The 12,266-nt window shown below is 34.4% G+C and overlaps 1 protein-coding gene across 3 annotated transcripts in view; it reads right to left on the bottom strand.

The window, feature by feature from the left end:
• CYP2R1 (cytochrome P450 family 2 subfamily R member 1) overlaps positions 1-11,781 on the bottom strand; it is a 23,518-nt gene extending 11,737 nt beyond the window's left edge. For 2 of the 3 annotated variants that reach the window (XM_085317166.1, XM_085317165.1), the window contains exons 1-5: positions 11,768-11,781; positions 9,812-9,953; positions 7,698-8,330; positions 4,439-4,768; positions 3,084-3,209 (exon numbers count right to left, since the gene is read on the bottom strand). In XM_085317166.1, coding sequence (XP_085173292.1) covers positions 3,084-3,209; positions 4,439-4,768; positions 7,698-8,330; positions 9,812-9,953; positions 11,768-11,773 — 1,237 coding nt within the window. In that variant the 5' untranslated portion in view covers positions 11,774-11,781. Of the gene's footprint in view, positions 1-717; positions 3,210-4,438; positions 4,769-7,697; positions 8,331-9,811; positions 9,954-11,767 lie in introns of those variants that run through there. The other variant, XM_085317167.1, reaches the window with a different exon arrangement.
• Between the last annotated feature and the right edge of the window lie 485 nt (positions 11,782-12,266).

Genomic DNA, 12,266 nt, shown 5'->3' with positions numbered 1-12,266 from the left:
GGAAAAAAAAAAAAAAAAAAAGGAAAGATTGCCATGGAGTCATGGATTAACACAGGGGTTGAGAGCAGCTCAGGTGAACTGAATACATATTCCTAGCTAAGCTGACAGCAAAGAAGCCCTTTCCTGCATTTGGGTGCATCAGCAGAGTTACAGAGAAGGTATCTGAGAGTTTCTTCTTTTTGGTTATCATCATGAATTCAAAGAGCTAATTATGCAAAAATGAGAAGTCTATAAATGCTAGGGAAGTGAAATTTAGGAAAACTGTCAAACCATGAGCCCAATACATGTCATTACTAGGAAAAAATGAGAGGTTACAACTTAAAGAAATCTTTCCATCAGTATCTGGATGTATTGTCTTAGTCCAATACTCCTGCAAACAGGAACAATTTGACCTTGTTGCAGGTATTAACTACATTACTTAATGTCTTTTTCATCTTTAAGTTCTATGACAAGAAAAAGCTATGACTGATTAATAAACCAATGTAGCTTTGCAGGGAAGCATAAGCAGCTATGCTATATATAACAAATAGAGGGAAAGATAGAATAGTAATGAATTTAAACTTTGAGCTATGAAATACAGCAAACTAACAGTGGAATAAAAGTGACAAACAATCTATGGTTAGCAGAGTTGAAAGATAAGGAGTTATTAAAGCATACAAACATTTAAGCATATTACGAAAATAACAAACCAACAAAAATGCAGCACAAAGAAACCCCTTTCAATGATACCAATCCATTCTTTAATGGGATTCACAGAGATTTTTAGAATGCAATAACACCAGCAAAAATGCTGAAAAGATGAACTATTCAATGCATGCTTGTTCTGTATTTGGGCCAAAATCCAACCAGTGAATTTCTATCACACAATGAATACTTTAGTCACAAAAGGATGTTAAATAGCAGCCATTTATGCCAGATATTTCAGATTTAGAAAATTTTCACTGGGAAATTCTGAAGAACTGGCTGGCTGATGAGGTCTGTAGGCTACCGAAGTTATTACTAAAAAACCTGATATGATGGAGAAATTCCAGAGGACTGGAAACAGCTAATATGTCCAATATTTTAAATGGTTTAACTGGATCATTAGTATAATTCTATGTCAGTCATATCTTAGGAAAAATAATGAGGAAAACTGATACAGAATGAAACTTGTGTAGTATAACAAGTTGATATAGGCTCATAGGAAAGACAGTTGTCAAGTGTATTTGCTTAATGAGAGTGTAAGTTGGCATATAATGGCAAAAGTTTGGATTGATATTCTAAGGCTTTTATAAGGCATTTTGATTTAGAAACTAGAATGACAAAATCAATATAGTTCTCATTAAATGAATTAAAGATTGGGAAGAGTTATATCTCAATATACATCAGCAAAATGGAATTATCACTAGTCAAGTGTGTTTTGTGCTTAGCACTACAAGAATAGGTTCTTGGGTTCTTGGTGCACGTGCACGTTCTCTCGTTCTTATTTTTTTCTTTCCTTTAATTGAGATTTATTTAAAAATGTCTTAAATTAAGGATATCCTAGACTTCTTGTTACCCAGGGGGCAAACTTAGATACTTACAAAGTCCTGGTTGTCCAATCTAAGAGTAGGTGGGATATGGGAAGAAGTGTATGCTGAATTATGTACCTAATTTCTGCAGATTCCACAATTTTTACATTAATATTCCTCAAGCCCCTGACATGTGCTCATGCAGATAGCCAGCAGAGTCGCAATCCTGACAGCACCGAGAATCTCAGCAGCTGTCTCACTCCTACACCCCACTGTCTGCCACACTCTTAGGAGTGGTTCATTCACAACTTTTCACGGAGTGCCTAATGCACAGCTATCATCGTCGTATCCTTCCTCTCCTCTCCTTTTTGAATTTTGTCTGTTTTGTTACCAGAAAGCAGTTCTTCAGCAAGAGCAGTAGGCAGCATATCTCCTTCAGAGCAGCCAGAAATAGGGGTTTGAGATGCTCTGTGGGACATGCAAGTCTGACTACCACCAGACAGAGAAAATAATTTAAACTGGACTTGCGGCATTGTTCTGTCATTAGGTTATTATGTGGAATGATATTAGCTTCACTTGATCCTTCTCTTTTGCAGTTTCAAAACAAAGGAAATATTTCTGCTCAGTGTCAGCAGAAAATGTCACATTTCTGCCTTCAGAAAAAGGTTCGAGGCCCAGAGTGGTTGAAGATTTTCTGTTTGCAGCTCCAAGTCTAAGCATACGCTGTGTAAACAGCAAGGCCTGATATTTGGCCCTGTCCTTAAGTAACTGTTTGCTCAGCGCAGGTTTTGTTCTGAACCTTGTTCTGAGGTCCCACTTTTCTCCATACAGTAGGGACTTGCATACCACATTCAGAGTTTCTGGTGAAAATGAAAATGACAAACTGGAAAAATGAAAAGATGAACTGGTAAGTTGAAGAAAATGAAAAACCAACTTGGAAAGAAAAATGAAAAAAAAATGAAAACCAACTGGAAAGATGAGGCAAGACAAGGCTTGAATTGAGAAATCATTTGTCAAGGCTGGAAAAGATACAGTTAGATAATTCTTAGTTACAGAAATTTAAATAGATATCTTTAAAACTTTTTTACTTATGTATATTCAATGGATATAAAGAACAGCTTAGCTGAAATAATTTATGTGGGATTTTCACAGATGAGTCCAAGTATAAAAATTCTGAGCCATATTCTATTTATAAAAATATGCTTCCAAAGTAAAAATGGCTTGCTAAGTACATGTTTAAAACCAGAATCAGACATTAGATTCAGAAAAGACTGAAGGAGTGAAAACATCAACTTTAAACACAGGACATGTTTTACATTTTTAGTTGAAGTGTCGTTTTTGTTTTTTCTTTTTTTTTTTTTTTTTTGTGAAAGCCAAGTAAATAAAACCACAAACTTAGGCACAAATAGACAGAATTTATCTGCAAGCCCTTAGAATTCTTGCTGTTCTGACAAGAAAACATCTAAAAATAGAAATCAATGTCGATCCTCCGTGGCTACAACTTCAAGCATTTTACACCACCTCACAATCTAGACCCTTCTCTTCACCGTCTTTCAGCACAGATCAGGTATGGCTGTGGTTGTAATGTCATACCTAATTTTGGTTTGAGATCTGGAATCAAACCATGAGGAAAACGCAGGTGAAACTGTTGAAGTAATGAAGTGAAAAACAAAAACATTTCCATTCGGGCTAGTTGTTCTCCAAGACAGTGTCGTCTTCCTGGATTGAAAAAAAAGTATTTGAAAAGATGGTTTTAAAATTATTTAATTAGATTTTCACTCATATTATGAATGAAAATAGTCATTTCTGTTCTAAGAGGAACTCTTTGAATTTGATTTTGGTATCCTGTAAGAAAGGATAGATGGCACTTTATGGCAAGAAATGCATTTCAGAAAATTGGTAGTTTTCACTACATGAATACTGTTGAAGGTAATCCTGTCAAATGTATTTAGATAAGCTATTTACCATTTTATCCTGTCTTGAAGTGCCACTCTAGAGAGAAAATGTTTTAAACAAATGATACTGAATTTCTGTCTTTGTCCTCTACTATCTTCTTAATTATACCTGCTGCCAATCACTATTACTTGACATAATAAGTAGAAAGATATGAAACAGGTCTGGATAATGCCTTGAAATGTTAGTTCTCATTTCATGCATGACCAGTTGCAGGGGGTAAAGGTGTTTGTGGAAGAAACAGATTAATGGATAACAAAATCTGGAACAGGTAAGGTAAAAAGCAGCTTAATAAAAATACATGGAATCACATCCTAACTTAGAAGTTATGCATCTAGTCTAAGGGAATTGTTTTGGCTCCTCTTAAAATTTGGAGAAAGAGTATCCCTGATAGGTTAACTAAGTCATCCTGTAGACAAGGCTATGTCTTTCCACTGATTGTAGAGGTAGCCCAAAACCTAATGTTTAGGTAACTAAAAATACATGAAATAGATTCCCATCCCTTATAAGCATCCAAATACAGATCCAAAAAGATGATTTAGGACCATCAGAACACTTCCTCAAGTCAAGGCAGTGCTATATACTGACTCTGAAGCTAGTTCTGAAGAATATCTGCAATTTCTGGTGCTGATCTGAGTACTGAAATTTGAAAACTTGTTATGTAAATCATGTGTACATAGTAACTTCAGCAGAAAGGACTATGCATATTAATTACAAAACAAAACAAATATCACTTATTTACCACAATAATATGAAATGTCTAAAACCCTTAGATAAAGAGATAGTGTTGTCTTTTTTATTATTTTACATAACAAAATGCTCATCTATATAAAAGATAATATTAAGCTTTATATTGAATATAGTTTTAAAACAGCTATTTTATCAGAACTGTGGATATTACATATCGTGCTGTCCATTCCTGATCTATTGCCATCACTTACATGTTGTACATTTCTAGATTTCTGACAAAGAATAATGGAAGGAATCACTCTTACCTAGTGAAAAAGGAACAAATGCATCTTTCTTGATAAACTGCCCACTGCTGTCCAAAAACCTCTCAGGAAAAAACACTTCTGGGTTGCTCCAGTATTTTTCATCAAAATGAACAGAGTAAAGGTTTGTAATGACTGTAGTGCCTTCAGGAATAGAATAACCACGCACAACAGTATCTTTAGAAGTTGCATGAAAAATACCTAGTGGAACTATATTACAGAATCTTAGAACTTCATGTAGAACTGCCTCAGTGTATGGCATTTTGCATTTCTCTTCTAAAGTAGGCATTTTGTGTGGACCGATGACTAAATCGATTTCTTTTTGAACTTGTCCTGTTAGGAAAAGGACAAACATCTGTTTATTGTATAATAGTTTAACTAAAAAAAAAAAGGATATAAAATATATACTTTTAAAAGAATACTGAAACATGAAATATCTTATACAACATGAAATATCTTATACAACAATATAGTACCTTATAAACTCTTAAATTCAGATTCTGTTTTCCTCATCCTGCTACTAGGAATTCCTACTAGCATATACACCAGTTATCTTCATTTCAAATTTAATTATTTTCAATATGATGACTTAATATACTTTACTTTTTTTTTTCTGGAACTCTTCAAAATTAAGAGAGCAAGCATGAGACTGCAAAGACAAAGTACATCAAATATGTAAGTGGGCATATATAATTCTGAAATAAGTCACTTAAACATTCCCTTGTTTAATTCTGCCAGGATTCTTTAGAATTTTATAGTATAAAATCATGCATTCTTAAACTGAAATATCTGGTAACAATAAAGAGGGTAAGAGGGACAGCAGTAGTTAGCATCTAAATTTTAACTGTAAAAGAACAAAATATAATATTAAAATATTCTTTAAGGTTTTTTTAAATAATTTCACAGGCTATTTAAATAATCTCATATGGATTCAAACCTCTTTCTTTTCTTCTGATACACTTTGTTGAAACTGTCAAACAGCCTTTAATTAATATAAGGTTAGATTTTTATACTTCCTGTGGGTTCAATAAGGAAAAGCTGGGCAATGACAGAGAAATTATAGCAGAATCACCAGGTTCTTTAATTTAAAGTTAATGTATTTTGTATCAGAATAAAGAGACAAGAAGCAGCTTAGTGAAAGTATGTTTTGTAATTTAGTCACGTATCAGTGTATATTACGATACTTGGATGAAGAAAGTCTAAATAAATGAAACATATTGGTAATTTTTATTTTTACCCAGATGAACTGATTTTGAATCCTGATTCAGAAAGTTACGCTGCAAAATCTGAGATTGGAAGATGATTTTAGGTGAGTGGATCTTTGTGAAACTGGCCAATGTTTAAGAGATACAAAACTAGAGTTTTATTGATCTCCATTCAAAAATACTATCGTGGTCAGAATAGAAAAGGAGTAAGGATGTTCTTGTTTTAAGATCTGAATGTTGTTTGTGAGGCATGACAGACTGATTTAGATCAGCAGGTCAGAAACTTTGATTTAAGTAAACTTTTTTGCATTTAAGTTTCTTATACATATGTAAAGAAGACATATATCCTTTTAACTAATTATGGCACTTAACAAGGAGATGCATTAACAAAAATATGGAGCATGTATATATGCATCCTGAAGCTTAAGTAATCATTTTCTAAATTTTTCATTTTATTACATTAAATTTTTCTTTTTTGATAGTTTATTATATTGTGTTAAGCATATAGATGAATCGGTGAAGCTCAGAAGTATTTAATTTTTTAAAAATCCATTTGTTGTAACCCATCTTAAATGTGCTGACTGGTTAAAAATAGCAAAAGCAGTTTTAAGCTTCCACAAAAAATGATCAGTTGTACTTAGCGAACTGAAGCTAGTTACTTCTTTCATATGTTCTTCAACATTTCTAGAACTAACATTTAAAATCCTGTCATATAAAATCCTGTTAGACTTGCTTTTAATCGCAGGCCAGAAGAAGAAAGTTTTTCTGTTTTTTAATCTCTAATTAGTTTCATTCTGTTGAATGAATTAATCATCTAACTGGAAAAGATGAAATAAAAAAATACGTGAGAAGTTAGGGCTATCAGAAGATATTTGAGCAAACTTTGGCTCTACTTGCTCAGCCAAATATTTTAACCAGTATTTGAACCAGTTTGGTGGACTTAAAATAATAATAAGTGATTAAAAAAAATCCTCATCAAATTTTTTTATTTAATTCAAATGATTTGTATTGCTCCTAGCGTGTCAGGTCTTAACATATGTAATTAGCATTACATATTTTAATTTTCAATCTTTATTTTTTAAAGCTGTATTTAACTAAAGTGTTAATACAAAAATTGACCTTGAATTTTAAAAGACTAACTGTTTATTACCCATCCATTTTAAATTAAAAATTTTTCTAACTGAGAAAATTAGAAGGCACAAAGGCATACACTTATTACCATAAGAAGAAAATGTAATGAGTCATATATAATATCTGCTTCCCATGCAGCACTTGATCTCAAGAGCATTATAGCCGTGGGTAGTGTTGTAATCCCCATTCTACAGATGACGAAACTGATACTAGAGCAGCATTATTTGGTTAAACAGCAATTTTCCAAGCCTTAATGTTTGAGTTAGTTTGTTTTTTCTCCAAAAACTGAAAATCCTTAGTTGAGCTAAGCAGTGATAAGATTTTGATGAGAAAAGCAAAGTGTGGGCAGTGAAACAAAAAGCATGACTGTCTGCCTCTAAATTCCAAATTTTTGCATTAAATGTCTGGGCTGGCATCCATATGGCTACCTCACTTTGGAATGAGTCTAACACATCTTTTAATTTTTAAATGCTATTTTCCAAAAGTATAAAAATCTCTATAGGTCTATTGTGAATTTAGGCTCTTAAGGATAAAGAGAAATTTTACCCAAGCAAATTAGCCGAAACTTGATTTACGTAACTTTTGCTGATGATTTGTGTGTCTGCCAACAATAGTATGCATTGTACCACTAAACTTACCTATTTTAGGATAAATTCTTTATATTGAAAAACTTTTAAAGCTTCATAAAAATTTATTCACAAAACAATATACTAAAATATTGTGTTTATACTTAGTATCTCCTTCATCTGCAGATAAAATAAACTTTTCACTTATGCCCATAATATATTTAGAAAATGGATTAATATGTACAAACCTTTCTTTTTGGTTAGGACTATAGATAAGCACTCCAAATTACTGTTTTGAAAAAGCACTTTAAATTTGCAATAGGAAAGTGTATCAGTTCCTCAGAATGTCAAAAACCTTACCTTGAATGTTTGGATATAGAGCCATAAATAACACTGCCCATCTTAAAACATTTGTTGTGGTTTCTGTCCCAGCTATGATGAGTTCCCCAACAGAGAAAATTAAGTTTTCTGTTGAATATGTAGATTCTGGATCATTTTCATTGCAATCCATCTCATCTAAATATGCATCTACAAAATGTCGAGGTGATCGAGGCTTCCTATTTTCAGAGGCACGTTCAATAAGATCATGAAGAAAGTCATAGACTTCTGCTGCATTTTTAAACAGCTGCTGGTGTTTCCCAAATGGCAAGAAACCAATCCAAGGAAAAGCATTATATAAAAATACAGAAGCACTAGCAGCTAATTCAACATTTTCACTAAAGATCTCAATCATGTGCTGAAATTCAGTATCTTCATATGTAAAACGTTCTCCGAAAATAATCAAGTTAGTAATATTTGAAACGGCATTTGTTATCAAGTGCTTGAGATCAAATGGCTTGCCTTTGTATGTATCAATGGCATCAAGAAAAAACATAGATTCTTCTGAAATTTTGTGTTCAAAGGACCTTTGACCATATCCAAAAATTCGAAAGGTATTTACGGCTAATTTGCGATGTTCTGTCCATCCTCTGCCATATTTACTGTTCAGTAAGCCTGAAAAAATATTTTGACACAGTATTTTATGCAACTCTATTTTTCTCTCATAAGAAAATAAAACTATTTAAGGTATCAGTCCACTCTAAAGGTAAATTATAAATTACAAATGATAGCATGATGCCTGGAAGAACCACTAAGTGATTGATTATATAAATAATCTTTCTGTCTCAAAGCTGAATTGTTTACCTATACTACTCCTGACATACATTTGCCTAACCTGTCCTAGTAGAGTAATAGATTCTGTACCTTTGTGTAAAGACAAATCAGATCAATTTGGACTCATTTCATCCAGATGAAAATTGGATCCAAGATAGAACAGTCGCTAAGGATACCTCCACACAAGTACGTGCAGCATGACTGTAACATGAGCAGGTACATCAGGAGTATTGTGTATCCGTAAAGAAATGAAAGCATTTTAGTAATCAAAACTCAATCTCTCCTCAAATCTCTCTTTGTGTCTCTAGGACACAAAGTGTATACTGTGGCTGTTACCATGTGCTGAAGCTCATGTTTCCCTTTCTTCACTGTTCTTACGTAGTGATTACTCAAAAATACATCTGATAAACACAAGTTAAGGAATGAAATCTTCTGTAATATAAAATGACCTATTAAACTTGAATTCAAGAATTAGTCCAGGATAAACATAGCTAAATTAGTTAAGCAGTTTAAGAAAAGTAAATGGATGGATATTGAACATACAAAGGAAAGCTCTGTTACAATATGCATTCCAAACTGGAGACAGGTGCAACTTTGGAGTTTCGGCTGAAAGCTTTATAGCACAAAGTAAAACAGGTAGCGCAACAGAGATGCTACAATGCCAAGCATAAAAGGTAGAAAACAAAGAGCAAAAGTAACCATGGAGGAATACTGAACTATTGAACTACAAAAATTTAGTTTGAGCTGTAAGCCCTGAAATTCCTCCAATTCATGAAATTCCCCATCCAAACAATTTTGGATGTTAAAGGCTCATCCAATGCAGATCTTTTTAATAAGAAGGCTACAGAAAGCAAATCTGGCAACTCATGAGGACTGAATCTATACAGAAGGCAAGACTAGATGCAAAAGAAAATGTTACTCGAAGTTTACACTGAACAATTGGAATAATCTAGTAAGAGGTGATTAAGTGTAGCTATTTCAGAAGATGCTTTCACTGATCACAGCCAAAAAATAACTAACAGATGCTTCAAAGTTAATTGATCACCAGGAACAAAGAGGCCCATCAATTCCCACTAATTTGTGTCTGTGGGGGGGAATTTTGAGGCAAAGAATTACACATCTCTTGCTATGGACAGCAGTCCAAGTGTGACAATTCTTTTCAGAATTCAGAAGAATCTTTTAATATCTTTAAAGAAGCATCAAATATTTTATGCAAGGACATAAGGAAGTAGAGAAAATACATAAAGCAAGTGTTTCATGTGATCATAAACCCATCTATGGGGCAAAAAATACATTTTTGTATTTAAGACAGTAGCACTTACCTCCCATGTTTGTCAGCTTCTTAAACAAAGGAAGAGATGGCCTATCTGCAAAAATTTCACTTTGATGGACAAGGCATTCTTTTACTGCATCGTATCCATTCAGTACGATAGCAGATATACCTCCAAGATCAAGACTGAAAATCTTTGTGGGGGGAAAAACAAATAATGAGGATTGTAAAGTGTTATGACAAGTAAATCTCAAGACCAAATAATGAAAACAAGTAACGAAAAGGTGGAACAACACTAAACATTCATGCAAAATACAGATTTTAATAAACTTCAGTACGGCATACAGATAACTAGAGGTTCCACTAGTAATCTAACTGTGGCATCATAGAGTCTATTGTGAGATAATTTATCAAAATTTGTCAAATATAATTTGTCAAAAGAGGTAGTAAATTAGCCCACACTACATTCTGTGTTTTGCAATGCAACTACAGTGGCCAGCTCTCCAAAATAAGGAATGAGGATGCTTTCATATATCACTAAAAAAATGTGATTTGCTACCACAATGCACATATATCAGAAAAATGCATTTTCCCCTAACATTAATAGATATGCTATACTGTTTTTTTTAATATATAGAGCTAGAAATAAAATACTTTAATTGTCTACTTTTCTAATTTGCTGGGACCGTCTCTACAGGGGGAAGGAAAGTTTCACTGCCATATCTGCTCCTCTTCTCTTCCTTATTAAATGTAAATTCCAATGGCTTCATGTGGTTAAGGGCAGCATGACTGAAGCCACACGTTCATATCATGAAGAGTTCTAAAATGTCATGTAGTAATGGCAGACACAGAAGTGGTGTCAGTTGTGAAAACAAGCTCCATCGAGTCCCTCTGATCTCTGAAACCGGACAGAATCACCAGACAGGCATGAGAGCTGTGGTGACAGCCACCAAATGCTAGCAGAGCCCCACTAGTCCCACCTCCTGTTTCCAAAAGTGGCCAGCATTAGATGCTTTGGAGAAAGATCCAATAAATCCTGCAGAAGGCACATACAGGATAAACAAAATGAAAATACTATCCTAAGTTCTAAAAACTAAAAATTATCCTAAACTCTGAGGACTGAAATTCTATATCCTTCTCATATTTTTTTAACATTATAATGTTGATATTTTTATTTATACAAATTACAAATTTTCTTGTTCTCAGAGCAGTTTATCTCCACTATGTGAAGAATTTTTTTTTCTAATTTTGCATTCTGTGAAAACTATTTCCTTTCAGCAAGTTTAAGTTTTTTTTCACTATTATCATTGTTCTGTTCCTTTTTTTTGTGTGACAAGAATAAACTCCTGATATTTCTCCAGACTATTTGTGATTTTTGTATACTTTGATCTAGCTTATTTCTCTTTCTTCCTATATTATTTAATACTCTTTTTGAAAATCTCTTTGTTGTATTTTTCCAGAGCCCCCAATATCCAGATCGGCCTTCTTCAAGTTTCCTGAACCTCTGCAGGCTCCTTTCTGCCAGGAGATGGACAGAACTGCTCACAGCATTCCAGGCAAGTAGGAAACTTAATTTATTTGATGATATATTTTTCTTCCTATTTCTGTACCATACATCCTAATATTTTGCTTGAAACACTTTTTTCTATTGCAAAAACAAAAGGAAATGAATTAAAAGATAACCCTATCCTTTTATTTCCCCTATTTAGCATGCTTTTAAGTCATACGCTTTGCTTCCCATTCATGACAAAACTAAGATTACTCCTTTTGTAGCTTTCATAAATGATCTGGACAAAACTTTTTGACAGATTTGTTCCACCAACTGTCTTTTTGCTTGTTAGGTGTCATAGTTGAGTGACTCTAGCGGTCTGAAAGACACGGTTTTCTTGAGAAACTTTTTTTGCGGGACGCCAAGTTCACTCTTTCGTGGACTGGACCCCCAGTGAGAATCCTTCCAAGTAAAACCACTGCGCGGGGGGTTGTAAATAATCTGGAGATGCACCCGTACCGGCATGCTGAAGACACGTGGGCTGCCTGGCCAGCTGCCACCAAGAAGTGTGTGTACACCTATGTACACACTCACGAGTGCTGAAACCTGCCTGCCTTCCTCCTGCTGGGAGATCCAGTTTGGGTTCAGCTCTCATGAAACTCGTAAGGATATATCTGTTGCTTGAAGCTGACTGAGGAATTCAGAAGATATTTGGGGAGGTTCACAGACAGCATCATTGCTTAAGTCTTTTCTCTAACAGAGACCAAAAGTAACTGTAAGAAAAGAAATGTCTGGTGTATGAGGAAGTATGAAATGGAAAAAAATGGAAAAAATCCCTTTTCAGGGACAGATGCCAATTCACTGTTTATGAGTATCCCGGGCTACTGCACCGTTCAAGCGCCCCCGTTCGTTCCTGCCGTGCCCGTTTTGCTAACGCCGAGGCCTTTTTGCCTCCTGGGGGAAAGTCGCTCCGGCGGCAGCAGGATGCGAGCGCGGCGCCGGCGGGGCGGGTTCCCCC

The sequence above is a fragment of the Rhea americana genome, unplaced genomic scaffold (assembly GCF_003343005.1).
Source record: "Rhea americana isolate MKP2758 unplaced genomic scaffold, rheAme1 scaffold_49, whole genome shotgun sequence".
Taxonomy (NCBI): domain Eukaryota; kingdom Metazoa; phylum Chordata; class Aves; order Rheiformes; family Rheidae; genus Rhea; species Rhea americana.
The sequence above is the reverse complement of the archived record's forward strand: the minus strand, read 5'-3'. Positions and strand labels throughout refer to the sequence as shown.